Genomic DNA, 21,114 nt, shown 5'->3' on the forward strand with positions numbered 1-21,114 from the left:
TTTCAGGATAAATACAAAACAGGCTTGCCCACACACTGGGAACATTCTAAGATAAGGGATGCCATAAATATTATCATAGTGCTTGCTATTGTTCCCTTCAACATGAACATGCCTGCCATAAAGAAGTATATAATATATAGTCAAGCATGACCCTGAAATTCAGCTGAACACAGCTACAGTGAGAGAGTAAAAGATGTAATGGTTATAAAAAATAATAGTAATGAATGGTATGAGATAATGTACGGGGGGTAATAAATCTGTATCCTAAAATTCTTAGATTCTCTTATTCTAAATAAGGTGCTATATTAAAGTGGAGTAGGAGTTTAATCCTGGATACAGAAACATAAATGTCTAGTTTCTTTCTCTGTTTTTAGGTGTATCAGTAAATCATTAATCAACAAATGGCTTTGCTTTCCTAGAATTATATTTCACAATTATCCCAGGCTTGGCACTCTGGACAGCAGAAGATGCAAATATTAATCAACTCTGAAAGTCTGGATTTAAAAACTTAGGTTAGAAACTGTTGTCTTCAGTTTCTTATCACACAGAACCTGGCTTTATTTATTTATTTATTTATTTATTTTTCATGCAACAGGATCAAACATAACACTGGGCTTTTTTTCAGAGAAACAATACAAACCTTGCTTTTATGTCCATTGCAATATATGGATGGGAACTGCCAAAGCCACCCAGCCTGGTAACTGACTAGAACTTTGTAAATTCAATATGAATGAATATCATGCAGGGAAGATCTTAACAGATCCCAAGCATCATTTTTCTTAGCCCTTGGACTCCTATTGCTAAATTGTCCCAAAATTTCCCTCTTTACAGATCAGAACAGTTCTAAATCACAGTTTATTCATAGACAGATTACAACAATTCACTGTAGATCAAAGTTTTGGCAAGGTTTACAGTCAGATAACCTAGTTCACAGTGAACTCAGGTTTTCCTAATTTTCAAGATAATTGCTTCAATGATTGCAGTGTAATTGCAGCCTTAGGCTTTTCTCTCAGTATAGGATTTAATTTTCCAGATAATTCTTACAGGAATTTGTTTAAATACTAAGGATCTGTATAATCCTTTAGTTTAAAAAGTGCATTTAGTAATGATCTCTTATAAGTAGCAACACAATAGGTAACAAAATATTTATGCATATTACACAATGATATTTACTCTCACTTGTCTCTCTAGTTAGAGTAAACAAAAGAAGCAGAATTATTTAATAACAAAAAAAAAGCATATTAACTACGAGTAAGTATGAGGATGAGTATTGTAACGAGTATTATAGTTATGTAATATAACAGTTTGATGAAGAAGATTCTATTGTCATTTACTGCAACTTTCATTGTCTTGTTACAGAAATGCTCTCTCTTCATACAAAGTCAATATCATTATTGCATCAGTTGTTCTGATTTTCTGTGCTAGAAACAGAGCTATAAGGTGCTTGAGATTGGCTTGGACATGGAGTTGGACAGACTGGTGCTTTATGTGTTGTCAGTTCTTCCTTTCACCAGAAGCTTTCATTTACAGGCTTTAGCTGCAGAGTTTTCAATCCCAGTCTTTATGTCTGCCAGCCCGATTGCACCCCATGGGCAGACACAGCCCTTCCCCAGGCAGAATTCCACGGCTGCTTTGCCAGCTGGGGATGTGCTTTTAGCATTCCAGGGGAGAAGTAGACTAGAAGCAACACCCATTCTGGAACAGTTTGATGGGCAACAGCATCCTCACACACTGTCATTGTTTTGTTGCACAGGAAGATGAAATCCATGCTCTCCCAGCTGAACTGGCATTCCAGGAGGTATTTTAAGAGCCAGATTATTAAAAGCTTGGAGTCACAAGGTAACAGTTTTTGGTTGCCCACTGGTTCTGTGTGTAATTTAATCTCTGTTGCAGCAAAGATCCAGGCTGACAAATAGGCTTCAGTGCTTCCAAAGCAAATAGGTAAGGGTCTCATATTTTTGTACCTGGATCTGTGTAATTCAGTCATCATTCCTTCTCCACATTCTGATTCCTGGTTTTCTGAAGAGTGATTTCCTTCCAATAATATTTTTTTTCTTTTTTCTTAATATGCAGCATAAAGGCCAAAAGGCAGTATACACATAATACAATAAAGCTTCTGAAATGTGTTCCTGCATGTAGTCAGCCTCTATCCAAAACCATTATCTTAGAAAAAATGTTGTTGAAAGAAACTAATATATAAAGTATTGGAAGACACCAGCTGTTTACCAAATCCTGAATGGGAATTTCTAAACGGTTTTAACCATCAATTTATTATCAAAATGCTTCTTGGCCCCCATGCTTACTTCATGGACATCAGATTAGAGGTACAGCAATTATTTCCCATGACTACTTTCAGGTAGTCACCAAGAAGCATGGCCTCACTTGCAGTTTGACCATACTGAAAATAAGCTAAAATGAACTGTATTTTGAAGGAACAATTCTAAAAATTCTATTACTTTTTTTTCCATGGGAACATGTGTACCAATGGCCATAAGGAAGTATCCAGTAGTTTGATGCTGAAAAGCTGAGGAAAATAAATTTGAGGAGGAAAAATGAAAACAGTTAGTGGACTTCTTTTGAAATATACAGAAGTAACCATTCTGCTTTTAAGTTTCTATGAAAGTCAAGAGACAAGCTTGTTTAGGAATGCTGTCATGCAGTAACCTGTGGCAGTCTGTTTTTAGGTAACTCCTGCTAGGCAACAAGTCCCAAGTTCTCCACTCCACCCTGTAGTTCCTGCTTGGGTTAATATTGATACTGACTTGGAAAATCAGAGTCAGCTTTAAGGCTCTGGTGTTGCAGCCCTTACATAAATGGTCCTGCTGGCTTTAAGAAGTGCCACATCTGGCACCCACTGCTCAGCACTCTGGGTCAAGATTTCTCATCATACTTTCCTAAGTATGAGAAGTGGTGCCTGCAACTTGTTCTGAAATGCTTTGTTCTCAGGATGAACATCCTCTTTCTGTGGCCTGACTGAAAGGGTTTCCAGGTTGCATTTGCAGCTGTGCAAATGTCCTTTATATCTCAGGAACTGAACTACACTCAACCACAAAAATGATGAACAAGGCTTGAACAAAGCTTCTTTATCCACTCTGCAAGGTACACAAATGTGGGCACTGCCCTGCTTAGTTCCTTCTCAGCATTTTGATCTTTTCAAACTAACAGATACAGGAAATAATCCAATTAAAAATAAATCAGTGCTTGTGTTTTAAGGATCCTGAGCTGCACCAAAGCTTAAAAAAAGGTTGATATACTGAAACTGGAGAATAAGGATAAGCCTTTACTGTGAAAAAAAAAAAAAAAAAAAAAAAACAGAGGACAAAAGAATCTATAAGTGATTTCAGATATTCTGGATTGGTATATGTTGATGCTCCTTCATTGCTTCAGTGGACTGGTACTAAGCCAGAGCACCTGGCTCTAGCACTCAGTTTAAACTTGGAAAAAGGAAGACTTGCTTTGCCCATTACTGAATAACATGTTTTCTTTGGACTGAAGCACAGCAGTTGTTTAACAGCTGACACTCTTTAGCAACTGTTGTCAAACAATAAAAAATATTTTGTTCAAATAAAATAAAGAGGAGTTTTAACAGCAGAGTGGAGTAATTCGCAATGAAAACTGGCACAAGCCCCACAGCTAAACCTTCTTTTAATGAAAAGTCCAGGGAACCTTTCTGGCATGCTGGAACCCTATTTTCTAATAGGATTCACCCCAAAATCTATGGAAATATTTCTAAACTCAAACATATTCTCACCAATTACTCTTTCCTTCCAATTATTCCATAGAGGAAAAACCCAAAAAGCATATTTTTTTTTATGTCCTGATTTAAACCAGTTTTTTGGTAAACAGTATATAGGCATGTCCTGTTTTGCCAAATTAAATTAAACTATAGGACTGCTTGTTTGAGCAGGTAACTTCTTATTCGTGATGAGCATAGAAGAAGCATTCTCTGCACACCAGTGACTAAAAAGCTGTGTATTTGTTTCTCTCTTGAGAAGAGCAGCCTTTTTTCTGACTCAGGGCTAAACTATTCAGGAAGCCAGAGAGCAGTGCTTTGGAGCATGTTAGCAACCCAATGGTCCTGACCCGGTGGCCTTGATTTTATTTGTACTAATGACATAATAACAAAGTGTAACAAACTATCCTTGAGAATCCCAGGTGTTGTGCTAAATCCCTTGGATCCTCAAAAAGTGAGATTATCTTTGCAATATGGCCATCCAAGGTGTGCTGTCTTGTTTCTAACTTCCAAGAAGTTCAAAGGCTGAGGTCTGCCAGATTGTCTGGCTGCTCTTGGGATACACTGAACCCCTGAATCCTGACATTTTCAGAAACAATGTTCTTGTTGAGCTTCACTTTCACCACATAATAATATAGATGAGCCCAAATATTTTTAGTCTTAGTAATATCTTATTTTTGTTCAATTGATCAGACTCTTTAATACTTCTAAGACATTTATCAGCCTACAGTGTATGTCAAAGACAAAGCCCTGTCCTAAACCTAATGGTGCATTGGATTAGTGGGCTAAGTCATATCAATTCTCTAGTGCCTGGGCAGTGGTGATGGGTCTAGCAGATCAGTTACCTGGTTTTATTTTTTCCCATTAAAAAACACCAGGGTTGGTTTAGTGGCCTGGGAGTGGACTCAATGCAAGGCTTAAAAGCACAAGTAGGGATTCATAATAAGTTTCTATTTTTGGTCTGTCACTGCATGTGCATATTAAGGAATATTAGGTTTATTCTCATTTTCTGTTAACAACAAGATGTTAAAACATTTATTGCACATTATGGAGAGGTAGTTTTTCAAAATAAAACATAGTTTATATGAATATAAGCAAATCACAGGAAAAAAACAAATTCTCCATCAGTAACTTTAGATCATGCATTCTATCTTTTCACATGAAAACAACAGAAGGAATCTCTCCTTCCTGTTCTTAATATAAAATTTCTAAATAACTCTATTAATGACATGACACTCAATCGACTTACCAAAGATTAGTTGTTTGGAAAGATGTCTCAAGACTGAAGAAAGATTACACAGCAGCATCTTGGGACAAAAGAACTGTGAAATTTAACCACAAAATTCTGTAACTGATTGAAAGTTACATCCTGTCCCCATATGCCCATATATTGCCCTTATTAGAAGCCATAAGAGCTGTGGATATACATACAAGAATGGATTTTTGGCCCTCAGAGGTGATTTAGTAAAATATTGTGTCTTGTATATAAAGAAAGTATGTACTTACAAACTAATATTATCAGCAACAAAGTGACAGACAATCCTCCCAGAAAATACCTGAGAACATAATAATACTCATAAAGGTTAGGAAAAAAATAAGAGATGCATATTGGGTTAATAGAGGTGAAGTCTGGGTGGGAGGAACAAAGAAGGTTCTTGCTATGAACTCCCTGAACTCAAAGGTGAGCTGTAATTTGAAACTTTAAATTACTTAAACTATTGAGGATAATCTCCTAGAAATACAGACCTCAGCATTCCCACACTGGGAACACTTATATTGGTCCCTTAAAAATATAGAGATTCCTTCTGATTCTTCTCAGACTTTCAAAATCCCTCTCTAAGCAAATTTGACAAAGCAGTTGTCATATCTGCACACATATTTCTTGGTTTTGTGCATATCTATATAGCTCAGATATTTGCCTGCATTGACTATAATGTGAAAATTTATTTTCATAAGATATCTGTGGTATATCTAACTTTGAAAATGTGGTCCCTAGTCTATGTCTTACCTACCAGTCAAAAAGGAGTAAGCATTAGTATCAGGGAAAAAAAATTAAAGAAATAAAAATTACCTTGTACATACTGAAATGATTAAACACGTGATTAGTGCAGCCATCTGAGAAAGAACATTTTGCACTGTGCTGGATTCTAAAACAAAAATCAAGAAAATAATTTTCATGGGTTTTCAGGAAAGTAAAAATATGAGAGGAAGTGTTTGCAAAAACTCCCCTTAGCCTGTGAAGCTCTTTATTTCCTTTTTAAGAGAATTTGGCTAGAAGTGATTCGAAGGAGAAACCTAATTTTCATGCTCTGGGTGTCTCTTAGGAGTCTTTTTCCTCCACGACCATAGAGACACTGTGCCCTCCATGCTCTTGGAAAACAAGTCCTTCTGAATAATTGCCTGTTTCTGCTTTCATTCTCATGCCCTTTCCTCCATTTTCCTTTTCCCTCCACTTTTTTGTTTTTCCATTTATCACCAAAAATAGGAAATGAAAAAATGTGAGCAGGGATAAATGAACAAATAAATATCAATTTTATGATTCAATTATTTTAGTAATTCATTTAAAGTTTATGTTTCAGAACAAAAATTATGTTCTGCAAGGGGACATATCAACATTTTAAATGTATTTTTAGTTCATTCTTAAAATGAGGCATATCAGAACAAGAATGTAACATACCTGCATTGCTTTGAGTCTCTTCCTTTGCTTTTATCATAAATGGAGAGCAGGACTGTGAAGCACAAAATGGTTTCTCAGGCTGAAGAAATTCCTTATCTTTGGAGAGAGAAGCTCCATTAGATGCTGGAGTTTGCCTTTGTGGCACATGGTTATCATATTCAGAAGAAAAGTCTGAATCACCTTTTAAAAAGTGTATATGTTACTGAGAACACAGAAAATAAGAGCTTTGAGACTGTGTTTTTAAAATTTATGAGAGGAGGAAATAAGTATCTAATCACAGGGAGGTTTCCAAATTGTTAAGTACAGGGAAATGGTAGGTTTGATGTGTGTGGGCAAAAATACACAGTAGAGGACTGCATAGAGGGCGACACAATGATATTAAAACATCCAGGTGAAAGTAGACAGGGCCAGATATTATTGACAGCAGCATACACATCACTGGTGATAACTTAACTTTAGATATAATTTCAGCCTAAAAAATGCCTTTTTGGCACAAAGGTCTTTGTGTACTCATACTGTTTTAATGCCAGGAGTTCAATTCACCCCTTACAGTTCTGTCATTCATTTATTCTTTACCTGCCTCTCTTGTCAGACAATCCCTGCAAAACCTATGGAAAGAGATACCCAAGTCCTGTTATACAGATCCTGGTCAGGGCTCACCAGTTTCACTCTGACTGGCTTCTAGTTTCGTGCATTCATCAGTCCATGGATCATCCACATGGGAGGGCTCCACATCACTGAGGACAGTGCTGCTGAGCCATGCACTGGAGGCACCAAGATTGAACAAGCTGGAAAGTGAGCGACGGATCTTCTTCCTTCTCCTGAATACACTAGAAAAAAAAGGCACGTTGTCAAAGAATTAAAAAGAATTAACTATTCATGTCAGGCAGAGACAGAGCTCTAAATCTCACCGACTGACATGAAAGAACAAGGTTCTGGATGCTGTTCTTTATGTATGTCACCAAGAATGACTGCTGCACACTGCAGTAATGTCATGGAATGTATCATGCTGTTGTGATACTGGATATTGTGATACCAAATGATACTGCAGTTATCTGATACCGTTCTGAGTGATCGCATGCTACCCATGAGTTTCACCCTACCATGTCTCATTTTGTGCACCTTGAATCCACTGTACTTCAACTTTTTTTGAACTATATTTAATACACCTCCCTAAACTGACATTCTTCTGAAATCAAAAGATTTTTTCCCTGAGTAAGGATTTCAGGCCCAGGACCACACACTTTTTTCTTAATACTTATCCTAGTAACACCCCATTGGTAAAATGAGCTTCAGCTCTCCTTTTTCATTGTTGGGCACAACTCCAATTACAGCAACAACTGTGTACTGAAGAGTTTCTGGGCAGTAAGATTAGACATGACTGAAAACCAAGTTATTTCTATTACTGCTCTCTCTAAATTAGATTAATTGAGATGTTCTCATTAGGAAGTGATACTGCTCTTGTGCCACACTGTCTTGAGTCAGAGAAGTGGTGTTTGGAAAGTGTTTGTGGAGGGGTGGGGCTAGAAGCTCCTCCAGTTCCATTCCCTGCCTTGCCTCTCTCCAAAACCAAGCAGATAAGGGAAGCTGGATGTGCCTCTGTGCGTATATTCTGTGAGTATATAAGAAAGGGAAAAATATACCTAAAAGAGGACCTGCAGAGCAGAGGAGAGGATGAAGCAAAAGAGCAATGCCAGAGCAAAGACACCAAGGGCAGCAAAGAAGGAGGGAAAAAGCTGCCTGAGCGGAGATTTCCCTTAAGATCATGGTGAGCTGGCAGCTGTCCTCCTGCAGCCTATGGAGGAGCACAGTGGAACAGTCCCTGAAGAAGCCTGGTGGAGCAATCCTGGAAGCACCACAGTGGGGTAAATGTGAATTTGTAGCCCCTCAAGTGTCACAGGTGGGCAGATGTGAAGAAGCAGCCTGTGCAGGATGACAGAGAGGGTCAGATGTGGATCTGCAGCCATGGAGGACCCCGTGCCAGGGGAGGTGACTGTTCCCACAGCAGCCGTGACTCTGTGGGCAGCCCGGGCTGGAGCAGTTCCTGAGGGACTGCACCTCCTGGGAGGGACTCATGTCCCAGGGGTTCCTGAAGGACTCTCCCGTGAGAGGGACCCCGCGCTGGAGCAGGGGAAGAATGTGAAGAGTCCTCCCCCAAGGAGGAAGGAGCAGCAGAAACACCATGTGGGGAACTGACCCTGAACCCCCCTGCCCATTCCCTGTGCCCTGAGGGGAGACAGCAGGGAAGGGATCCGGGCCTGGGAAATAAAAAGGGATGGTGGTGTGGGAAGGTATTGAGATCTGGTCATGTTTTCTCTTTCTCCTTGTAGAGCAGAAGTTTTTTATTCTTCCCAAGTTGAACCTGTCTGTTTTTTGCCTGATACTGTAATTGGGGAATTAGCACCACCCTGTCCTTGTCTCAATTATTGAGTCTTTGGGTGGATTTTCTCCTCCCTATCCAACAGTGAGGGGGGTGGATGAGCCAATGGAGGCCTGGTAGATATTGGCTGAGCTTAGATTGTGATAAAATGTAGACAGTCACCCAGATACCTCCAGAGAAGTCCAAAGATGTGGAAGCAATTGCCAACATAGAGTAAAATCTGCACAGAGTTCACTTACCGAACTAAGTTCTCTTTATAGGTAACGTTTGTCTGGGGTGGTGTCAGTGTTACGTTGCCCTCTTCATCAGACAGCAAACTGTCTTCTGTCAAAATGTAATAACCATTGGAAAGCAGTCGAGGGCTGCGGCGACACAGGGAAAGGGAGCCTGTCAGAGGATATGGGGAACGACCCTCATAGTCATGGTCATCATCCAAAAAGGCAGGAGCATAACTGAAAAGGAGAAATGAAACCCTTTAGGTTTAGTGAATGTCTAGACAGAGTAAACCCATGATTTAAGACTAATGAATTTGCATTACCAGCTCATGGGGGCTGGTAATGGTATAGATTTGAAATATGTGGATATAATGGTGGTATTTCTTGACCTAAGGGGTTTCAGCCAGCATGAGAGTGCTTCTACCACACTTCCCAGAGCTTCAGATTACAGGAGGGCTTCATGCCAGATGAAGCATTTCATGAACTCCTGGAGCCAGCTTAAACTGAGAAGTGCATGGTGCAGTGGCAGTGCTCTCAGCCAAGGAGTCCTGCCACATCTACACCTATCTGGAGCCATCAGAGATATTCCAACATTTTGTTTCTCTGAGTCATTCTCCATAGTGCAAGACTGAGTGCCCCTGAAACAGGCAGGATTTGTTTATTTTTACAACCTGCCCCTACTTGATGAAGATTTAAGGATACGTAGCTTTGAATTCTCACAAATCCTAGAATACCATGCAGCTAGAACATGGGACAAAATCTACATATGGTGATAACTTCATCCAGCATTGGAATAATTAACTTGGAGATGAATTATAATATGGAAGGATACACCATGTGGTATTTAAAACAGAAACAAGTAGCAGCAGAATGAAAGAATCTAAATGTTGTAGGCATTTTATTTTGTTCAAGTAAAACTGGGTTTATGGTTAGTTCTTTCTCCTCAACACCTTTGAGTTCCAAGTGGCCACGCAGTGACATCCATGGAAAGAAAGGAAGACAGCAGATTGATTTGGTGGCTGACATGGGTTTCAGTAGCAGGTTTAATTATCTCACATGACACGTCACAGAGGGGAACCATCATTTCAGTGGAGGGAAAACCAGATGGACTAAAGTATAAAACCTTGTAATTGCAAGGCCAGTGCTTCCAATCTCCACAGTAGTACTTCTGAACTTCCACTTAAAACATCATTGAATTAATATAAGCACTACAGTTCTAAGAGGCCCAAAGGGGATTTTGCAAAACCTCTAACAAAATAAGAATAAAATTAAATGAGTATAATTTTCCTCAATACCTTGGGAAAATATGTTGTGAAAGGCTGCACCTGTGTGCTCCGTTGAATGCTGCTGAACCTGCAGAAGCAAAGGCCAAATGCAAAGGAGTTTTTACCATATCTGCTGACAGCTCAGTTGAAAGGTCTTCACTGACAGGTACCTTGTGCATATAAAAAAGACCAGTAAAGGAGCTAAAAAAAAAAAAAAAAGAAAAGTAAATTAAGGGAGAGATTAAAGGAGATAAAGCAGTTGAAATCATGGGGGGAAGATACAATATCTATAGGAAACTCGACCAGGAGATAACAGAATCAGGGCCAATCATAATCAGATACTTTTACTCTGAACAGCTTACAACCTTAAGAGAAACAATTATGGACACAAATGCAATAGCTGCAGTACTTTGAATGGTATTTTCCCAGAAATTTTCTTCAAGTCAAAAACAGTACAGATACTGGCAATAGATACAGAATAGAATGGAAGGGCACCACTATCAATACAGTATTTTTTTTTCAGATGAAAGCTGCAGACAGGGCACAATATGCATAAGTATAGTGACAGTGACAGTAACTTTGTGACAGGAGACTAAGGAAATAGGATATGCCTGGATTACCATGGCTCAAGGCTGCAAAGCACTGACAATGTTCAGCATCTGACAGAATAAATCTTATGAAATTTGAGCAATGGTGATCCATAGGGAGAACTGGAACTGTTCTTACATGGAAAGATAAAATATGTGATCTTATCCCATAACACCTTTCCACTCCCATAACTTTAAAGCATCACACAACACTGTTAGCCTATCATTCACCTACAAAGCAGTGAGGTCTAAAAGAATATCGATCTTTTTTAATACTCCATTATGAGCTGAGGCAAAGAAAAGCCTTGAAGGTCAGTGCCTCCACTTTGGTAACCTTGTTTATCCTCATTTGGAGTTCAGTTGTCAGTCACAGCCTGGATATGAAGGCTTGTTGAGCCTTGGGATGCAGAGTCACCAAGGAAGGGAAATAAAACTTCCAGGGTATTTTTTACTAATCAGTCCTACTACCCTACTCCCATATATTCCATACATCTTGAAAAGTATTGTTTCATACACCTTGGGATAAGAACCAATATGGATTACATGTAAAAGAATTTTAAAAGAAACGGAAGCATGTTCTGTCTTGTCATGTTTGAAAATCAGGATGTATTAAGCTATTATCACCAATATGTATCATATTGCTAGTTATATATTCTTCCTTAGACAAAAGTAGTTGATTCTAGGCCACATTTGTTTTAATATTGAATTGATATATTCCTCAGCATCATCTATACCTGCTACAAGTCTTTAATAATCTGAGAGTGAAACTTTCCAGGCACTGAAATCTGTAAAACAGTTTTTTTGCCTCTGATTTTCTCAGTTATGATAATACAAAGGAGCAACCACCAAAAAAGAAGAACTTGTAAGAATAGGAGCTTACATATGGTTAGTGTTTTCATTAGCAAGGGTTGACACATACTGATCAAAGTGGCAGAACAAACCACAGCCCTACGGTAACTAATTTGAATTCTCATAAATTTGCAAGATGTGTCTCTGCAAGATGGATCTTTATCTGCCACCTTCTGCAGAAGTAAAATTTCAGGTAAAACAGAGTGCACATATCTATAGCAGAGAGTGAGAGATATACATGGACAAATATACTAGGGAGGTGATGGCTTTCTCTCTGTTGAAGAGCAGTTAATAAGCATTTGTAATTTGCTTTCAAACCAATGAATGATAATATCAAGTTTCTGTAAACCATCATAGAACCCGCAGTCCAAGAGATTATCTTTTTTACCCTTGATCATGAAAAATTTTGTCTCATGCATTAATGATAAGGGTTCCTGAAAGTCATAAGTCAACCAATGCTGAAGAAAGCATCAAAACATCATGTTGCAGACAATGCTGCACAGTGTTCTGCTTTCATTTAATATTCATTCCCATTTCTGGGCTATTAATAGTATGAGAAGCTATAGTAACAATATAAGCAAGTCCAAACAAAGCTTCTCAACCACCACCATACAGTGAAGCTGTAGCACTATATCTGTAATCCCCAAAATTACTATAAATACAGAATCCTTAAACTATGACAAAAAAAAAAGCTTCAAGAATTCAAGAATTCTGATTCAAGAACTTCAAGAAATGCCACTAAAAGTGAATCTGGGGTGACCATGGTAGTATTTTATTCAAGTATTAAACAATTCAAGTAAAAGTTTAAGACAACCCCACCCTTGAATTTCAAAACACCCAAAAACTCATGTTGTAATATATATATATAAAAAGTCACTGTCCCAAATAACCAGTTTTAGTCACCCTTCCCTCCAAAAACTAATCTTTAAGCCAATAATATCCTAAACTATCCAGCAATCCTCTGTCCATGTTTACATTCTAAATATTTACACTACTATGTACCAAAATCCAGTGCCAAAGCCCAGGCAACCAGCTTTAATCTATTGTACGTACCAAAACCAAGTGTCTACACAGATAGTTTTGTTTGTTCACATATCAGTCATTGCTGAAGAGCAGTCTGGTCTTGTCTCCCTGGAGGTAATGATAACAAGGTCCACAAAAATAATAATAATAAACAAAACTTCTTGAAAAGCAGTAATAAACCCAAAGCTTAATTATTCCCCAACTGACAAGTATATTAAGAGATAAACATGTGTAAAACCTTCCAAACCTGAAAAATCCATCTTACTATTAACACACGTATGCAAAAATGATTCTGATCCTCAACACAGGAGGTTCTGAGAGGTGAAGGGGAGGGTGCTCCTTCTGCAGCTTCCAGGAAGAGCTCAGCCCCGGGTCTTGGGAAAGGCAGCTCTACCAAGTCCCCTGTTTCCTTTTGAAATCAACCCGTGCAATCAGCAGCAGAGGCAGAATGAGGTCATGCTTCCTGCAAAGTAGCCTCCCATCAGAAGCTTTCATTTTGAAGAGTAAACTGAAGATTAAGATTAGCCCAGTGAATGCTCTTGAAGAGAAAGAGAGGATAAACTATAAACTGTCAACGTTTCGCTCCAGTGATGATACAGAGAACAAACACAGAACCTTTCCTCCTAATGAAAAGTGACAGATTTTCTGTTTCAGCTTTACTTTTCCACCTCACTCTGTAAACTTTAAAGTGGTATATCCAAATCACTTTATTTGTGGAAAAAATACTCGTGATCTTGACACACTTTGATGTAGGAAGATGATCAAGCTACTGAAAAAATCCATGAATAGTGACAAGACATTTTGCAAAAGTGCCATTATACAGAATCATAGAAGATGCATTTGGTGAAGGTTCAGAGTCGCTTAAGTTTCACAGGCAAAAAACATATTGCAAATATATACTGTGTAACATTAAGATAAAATCCTTTGATAAGAGAAAGGAATAAAAGAATTTGTAAACATATTTATTGTCTCACTCTATAGTTTCATACTATGTAAGATATGAATTCATACAAAAATCCAGTCAAATCCATGTAAGAGAAATGAAGCCTGACTAAGATGCCTTGGTAATCAAAACTATTTTGCTGTAGAACTATTATATACAAAAGTAATACAATTCAGCTACTTGACAGCAAAGAATTATACAGCCTAAGGGAGCAAAGGGAGTAAAACTTCACCACCAGAAAAATAGATAAAATATGCTAGTAAGTGTTTAGCCTGATGTCTGTATGTACCACTGACAAAAAAGAAAGCATAAATCTAGTAAAATATGATTGATTTGATTTAGTGATAGGGTTGGGTGTTTTTATTCGTGGTTTTACTTTACATTGTTTTTTTTTTAATTTTTTTTTTCTCCCCTGGAGAAGGAAAAGTATTTCTACTTGAAAAGAAATACAGTTCTCACCTCACAGAAAAGGAAGCAAAAATACGAATTAGGCAACCAGGGTGTTACAAAAGACCCTCTGTTTGGGAGCAAAACTAAAATGAGCACTTTCAGGTCCCTTTTGCTCAAACATAAAACAGAGGGCCCTGTTTATTCTTCACATCACTTCTTTTAATTTAGTGGAATTATGCCAATGAGGGAAATGTAGTCCAACACTATTTCCCTGGATGCAAGGGCTTCATCACAGTAGGATTTCCCTGGCCACCTGTCTCTCTACACACAATTCCCAATAGTCTTAAAAAATAGGTCACCTACTGAAGAATTCCTATACATACATTAATTTATTTCTTGGAAGTATTTTTTGTTTCTTTTCATATTTCTCTCATCAGAAAGCAGTCAAATCTGAGGCAGCTTTTTTGAAGGACACTGCTATTTCATGTATCCCCATATAGTTAAAATATATTGTATAGTTAAAACATATTGTATAGTTAAAATATCGTATTAAAACTTAAAGGTGTTTTCTGTTTTAATTGCTGCCATTCATACTTGAAAGTCACTATTCCACAAGCTTTTGATGCATGAAATTTGTACATTAGTGATTTTTTTATAGGCAGGTGCTAGACCACAGCTTACATGCACACACATAGAGGTTTATAAACAGCTTTCTGTAGCCCTTCCTGTTGCTCCTCAGACTGCCCACCACACCCCAACTCTCAGATTTTGAAGCCTGGGGAGTACCAACAAGTTTGCTGGGTAGCAGTTTTAGCCTCTTGCACATGTTACAAGCTCAACCCATAAAAGGAAGGAAATGAGAAATCACAGTACTAAACCCCCCACCTTTCTACTCTTCTCCCAGGCTCATTCTGCTTTTGACAACAGGACAAATAAAGGTGAAATGATATTGCTGGTGGAAAACACTATGTTGCGTCTGGCAGAGCAAGAGAGGTGAGGCTGGGGAAACTCAGTGTCTGAGGTCACACCAGCATCAATCCTGAGCATGGATCCCCAGCACACACAGAGAGCACATGTACACCATATATACACATATATACACATATCTACACATTGATACACAGCTGGCAACACAGAGAACACAGGCAGACATACAGAGCACTCAGATGGGCAGTACCAGTGGCCTCATCCTTCTCTCCACTCTGGTTGAATGGGATGGAGATGCAGCAGGGAGAGTATATAGATATTTACACAAATGTAGAAGCTGGATCCCTCCTACAGCTGGACTCAAATACACAGTTTGCCCAGTAGCTGCTTGTAGATCCCAGTCTCCCCAGTTGCTGGCACCTGGACATAGAAGCCCCCAGAGACCAACTCTGGTTGCTAGTCCAGACCATCAAATGCACACACAGATCTGGATCAGATGTCCCTGGCCCACAGAACCCCATTCCCTGTGGCATCCCTGTTAGAGACAACCCTGGACATAATGTGTTCATGTGCCTAGGTAGCAACATGTCCCAGTCCCACAAGGTGCTCTTGTTTTGACTCATCTGAGTGAGTCTCAACTCTGGTCACCCTAGGGAGAGGTCCAGACAGAGTATCCCTTCCCAAGTCCTTAATTTGGGTTCCCAACTGCCTTCATGCCCTGTTGCTCCTCTGGGCTTTGATGGGCTGATGGCTCCTGGAATGGGCCTGGAAGCAGCTGGGGCAGGGTGTTGTTTGGGGTCCCTCTCCTGCTTTTTTCTCTCTCTGCCCCTTTGTGGATGTGCTGACAAGCTTAGCACAGGTTGCACCAGAAGTTTTTGATCTCATCAACCCACTGCAACTCAGTGCATGCACTGTTCTGCTAAACACAGTTTTCAGAAAGGAGATTTTGACAGTAGAGTGAACTGAGTGGCCAGAGTGCTTATTGACTGAATGCAACTGAGAAAGCTGGCTGACTTAATTAATGATTACAAAAGTTCATGAATTAGCATTCTATAGTGTCAGCAGTGACTCTTAGAAGCAGCCAGGACAGATCCAGATGTTGGCCAGTTGTACTCTAGCAATATCTTATTGCAGAGAATAGAAACCTTAATGCACTGATCACTGGTCTGAATGGAGAAGGGGTGGGAATAGGGCTTGGGATGGCAGAAAAAGCAATGGATGAATGGTGTGTGTTCCTGGTGCCTGGACTAGCAGGTCATCAAGCTCCCAGAACAATTCCACATGCAGCATCTTAGGACAACCAGACTGAGAAGCAAAGAACATGACAGGAAGACTGATCACTCTCAGTTCTGAGGGGTACAAAAGGACACATCCTGACCCAGCACAATGTGGCCAGCCTAGGATGACTCCATGAAACATGGTGAAGATTGGATTGCTCCCACTCCTTGTCTTCTGTGTCACCACAGAGCAGGGGCACAGCAACATTTTGATGCCTGCAAGTTGAACAAGCCACCTGGAGACACAGAGCTTTAGACTACCACCTTTATCCATATCTAGATAGATAAAATCTGAATCTTTTGGAGGAGTTTCCTTGCTACATTCTGAGTCCTCGGATGGAAATGAATGCTTCTCTAGAGGCAGTGATGTTCTGCTGATCTTTGTATCTGAGACCCTGGATGGTTTCTGTGACAGTCCTGATGTGACCTGCATGGACCATGGTTCTTGTACTGATGTGCAGTGAAGGCCAACGTACACTTCTAACGGATCTCTATGAGGTATTCTCTATATATACTGAATTCTAAAGTATTCTCTATATATACTGAAAATCTGCAGCTGAGAAGCTGTTAGTACTGCTGGTTCCTGAGACAATGGTACTGACACCATGGTCATTTCTACAATAAATCATACTGATGAATGCATAAATGAAGACATGGAACAATTGACAGACAGACTCAAATGATGTTCTCCATAATGCCTGTCTTACATGGTGTTTACATAGAACCTTTATCAGCTCTTTCTCTATATGTATGTTAAATAACTGTACTGTAGTCTGACAGTGACTGAGTTCCTCTCTATCTATGTGCCAGCGTTTAAGCAAAGTGGAAATTTATGAGAGTGTACTGAGAGTTCAAAGATCTTTCTGGGACTGTTTGCAATGTTTCCAGCTATACCTGTGCCGTGCTTACTTGTCACATTTCCAGATGGATTCAAACAGATGTCCTGGACTGATTTAACTGCTGGGGAGAGGGAAAGACACAGGCAGCCCAGGTATGCAGTGGAGGATCACTATATAAAAGACAGACTGATTTTTTTGATTGGTGCTGTATTTGGTTTGCATGGTGAGGATTGGGTAGCAGAGGTGGCTACAGGGGTGGCTTCTGTGAGAAGGTGACAACAACTGGCATTGTCTCTACTGGCCCACAGCTGGTCAATGCCAAACCCATCAGCGATGGTGGTTGCACCTCTGGGATTATATATTTAAAAAGCAGGAACAAAAAGAAAACAGTACGAAAATATGTCACAGAAACAACACTGCAGACATCAAGGTCAGTAAAGAAAGAGGGAAAGGAGGTGTTCCAGGCACTGGACCAGAGATTCCCCTGAAGCATGTGATTAAGACATGGTGATGCACATTGTCTCCCTGCAACCCATGAGGTTCATGGTGGAGCAGATGTCTCTCTGAAGCCTGTGGATGACTCCATGCTGGAGTAGGTGGATGTCTGAAGGAGGCTGTGATCCCATAGGAAGCCCATGCTGGAAAAGGATTGCTGGCAGGTCTTGTGACTGTGTGGGAGACCAATGCTGAGCATCCCATGGTACAGACCCACATTGGAGAATTTAATGAAGAACTGCAGCATGTGGGAAGGACTTAAACTACAGAAGTTCTTGAAGGACTATCTTCTGTGGGAGGGGGCCCATGCTGGAGCTGGGGATGCGTGTGAAGAGTCCTCCCTCTTAAGACAAAGGAGCAGCAGAAACAGCATGTGATGAACTGACTGTAACTCCCATTCCCTGTCCCCCTGTGCTGCTTGGGGAGGGGGGCAAGGTAGAGAAAACTGAGAATGAAGTTGAGCCTGGGAAGAAGGAAGAGGTGGGCAGAAAGTGTTTTTAATATTGGGTTGGTTTTTTTTCTCATTACTCTGCTTCGACTTTTGATTGGCAATAAATTAAATAAACATCCCCAAGCTGAGCCGGTTTTGCTCACATTGGTAATTGCTGAGTGATCTCCCTGTCCTTATTCTAAACCCAAGAGCCTTGTGTTTTATTTTCTCTTCCCTGGCCAGCTGAGGAGCAGTGATACAGAGGTCTTGGTGGGCACCTGGCATGATGCTACCCACAGATGCTCTGCAGCACTGGATAAAGATCAAGGATTTGAATGTGGCCCACAAGGCAAGTGAGGACAGAGGCCACAGCTCTGATAGCCTTCCAGGAACCTCTGCATGCAATGGGAACACAAACCCAATGGTAAATACCAAGAAACAAGTGACTCCTCCCATAAACAAATGTTTTGCAAGCATTTTAATGGCAGGCTTGGAAACTCAGGGCTAATCTCTTAATCAACAACCATCCCTCAGCCGCAGAGGGCACCCCGGATCCCAGAGGACCACAAAGGATACAGGAAAATATCACAAGTTTTGTAAAGGGATTGGTATTGCCTACTGGCAGATGTGATATATTTTTTTTTTTCTTTCTCACTGCTGGATTCCATCAGGTTGGTCAGATGTGAAGTCTGGAGTTCTGTTTTCCTTCAGTCCAAGTTGCAGATTCTCTATGCATTGATATTGGCAACCTGACTCCAAAACTGTCCTTGCTAGACTGTATGTTTTGCAGGGATGGTTTGCCTGTTAGTTTCTCCTCTTACAGTATTCCCAATATCCTCATGACTGAGATAAACATTCTACTGCTGAGTACTCAAATGGTGACCCCAACAGTCATGGTCTTGGCAGGATATTCCTTCTGTCCCTTTCTCTCACCTACTCTGAGGCCTGCTATATAAAATGGCATGAAAAATTTACCACTATCATATGTTTGCAAGTCAAGTGCTCTGTTGATACACCACAAAGTTTATGCTGAATTTCAAGTCTCACAGGGAAACAATACAAAAGATCAGTGTAAAATCAGAGCAGGTATCTGTTTAGTAATATACTCACAAAGGCTTTAAAAACATTCAGCAAAACATCTACTGATGTGTTCCAATCTACACATACACTCCCCCACCCACCCAACCCAAAAAAGTCCCAGACATATGGCTGCCATATGTAAGGCAGAAGTAAGCAACACATTGCACAGCACTGTTTCCGAAGCAAAAGCATGATTTAATCTCGAGGTCTAACATTCATTGCAAAACAATATCCACAGCACAACAAGTGTTGAGTAGCCCCCCCAAGAAATATCAAATGGATACACAGAGATTGGGCTGTAACATGGCAGAGCAAAGCTGCCTTCATCCAGGAGGGGTAACTGCTCCCTTCTAGCCCTGCAGAGCATCAGGAAGTACCACTTGGGTAGGCAGTAAGTTCATCAACAGTCAGCATTTGCCCTCTCCTCTTTTTCTTTGGGTGGATTTGGGACTCTTCCACTAACATTGGAATGATCTGTATAAATGCAGATTTCATCACCTGTCCGGCCCTAGCAGGTCTCAGTATCCTCCTTTTGCCCTAGCAGGTCTCAGTATCTCACCTGTACAATATTGCTAGTAGGGAACCTTCTGGTTTATAGCTTCATGTTGCTTTTCCAGCATGCAGTGAAACACAGTGCTGTGGTTGCAAAACCTGACAGTAAACAGCCAGCTCTCTGGAAGAAACCATTTACTGAACTAAAGGCATTCTACAAAGAACCAGAGAGTAATTGCGTAAAAAATGTTCAGCCCAATGTCTTTCAAAACTGAGACAGACTGGGGCTGGTGTCTCAAACCCATGGGGATGGTTATTATTTTGTTTGGTGACCATGGCAATGGCTGTGAGCTACTTTCTTTTCCCACAGAAGGCCACATGCTCAAAAACTCAGCCACTACAGGATATTTTCTAGTATCTGGAAAATTTAGGGTTTTAAAAGGAAAAGCAGAGTGTCTGCTGAGATCAAATCTTCAAATTTGTGCAACTCTTGACAAAGGGAGGGGGAAATTCTTGGAAGGGAGAGATTTTCTGGGATGAAAGAGGGGTAGAGAAACTGAAGGGGAGGACATACTAACTGATGCCAAATAGGGTGTCAAAATGGGCAAAGAAGTGACAGAAAAAGCATAGATGGTGACAGGGCAGAGCCAGGCTGAGACCAAGCTACCTCCACAGGTGGATAGAGTGGGGCAGAGGTGGTGCTGCATGTTTGCTGGGTACCACTTAAATACAAGCCCCAGCAGTCACTTTACATGTCTTCCTACTATAAAAATGGGTAAAAACAAAGATGAAGTTTTATTCTGTTGACGTTCACCTCATGATTGCAATATCTGACATTTAAAGTAGTTTTTTTATGGACTAATTACCTACAAGAAAAAATAAATGGCAAAATAAGCATATGTCTGGGGCTCCCACCATTATATCTTATTTTTCCAAGGTGTCTGATCACTCTCATAGGTCTTTCTTGAACCCTTCCAATTTCTGGATGGCTTTTTTGAACAGTAAGTTATTTTAACAACGTACTGGTGCCAAGTGCAGAGATAATGTCACATCTCTACTCCTACTCAGTGTTTTCATGTGGATGTGCTTTGCAAAGACTGCATTAGTCTTTTCAGCATCAACAGCACACCATGAGCTCATGCTCAGCTGATTATGAAATCCTCTCTTTCCCCTCCAAGTCTTCATGAGTCACAGACTGGCAAGATAAAATCTTTTTACCACTTTGGTTTCCAGTTCATGGTGTGCATAAAATTCACATTGCTGAAGACATGCTTCGTGACAAGATTTAACACCAAATTTTGTGAGAAGAAATGCTAACACCTTTCCTGCATCTCTGTGCTTTGTGGTGTTCTGGTATTTGAAGGAGAGTAAGCACCCAGCTTTTCTATTATGGAGATGTCAATGTTCTTCCCTGACCAGCTGAGCATTTAAATGAAATAGGCTGGGATAATATGATGAGATCCCCATTCCTTTTGTCAAGCCTGATGTAAGGCAGAAATTTCAGAAGTAAAT

The 21,114-nt window shown here is 40.0% G+C and overlaps 1 protein-coding gene across 1 annotated transcript; it reads right to left on the reverse strand.

The window, feature by feature from the left end:
* Positions 1-4,978: 4,978 nt before the first annotated feature.
* TMEM71 (transmembrane protein 71) lies at positions 4,979-14,888 on the reverse strand. The gene is given in 9 exon segments (XM_030444712.1): positions 4,979-5,055; positions 5,240-5,289; positions 5,805-5,880; positions 6,411-6,506; positions 7,071-7,240; positions 9,030-9,242; positions 10,301-10,358; positions 13,006-13,138; positions 14,811-14,888. Coding segments are annotated over 9 exon segments (951 nt in total).
* Between the last annotated feature and the right edge of the window lie 6,226 nt (positions 14,889-21,114).

Source organism: Calypte anna, chromosome 2 (assembly GCF_003957555.1).
Source record: "Calypte anna isolate BGI_N300 chromosome 2, bCalAnn1_v1.p, whole genome shotgun sequence".
NCBI classification, from domain to species: Eukaryota; Metazoa; Chordata; class Aves; order Apodiformes; family Trochilidae; genus Calypte; species Calypte anna.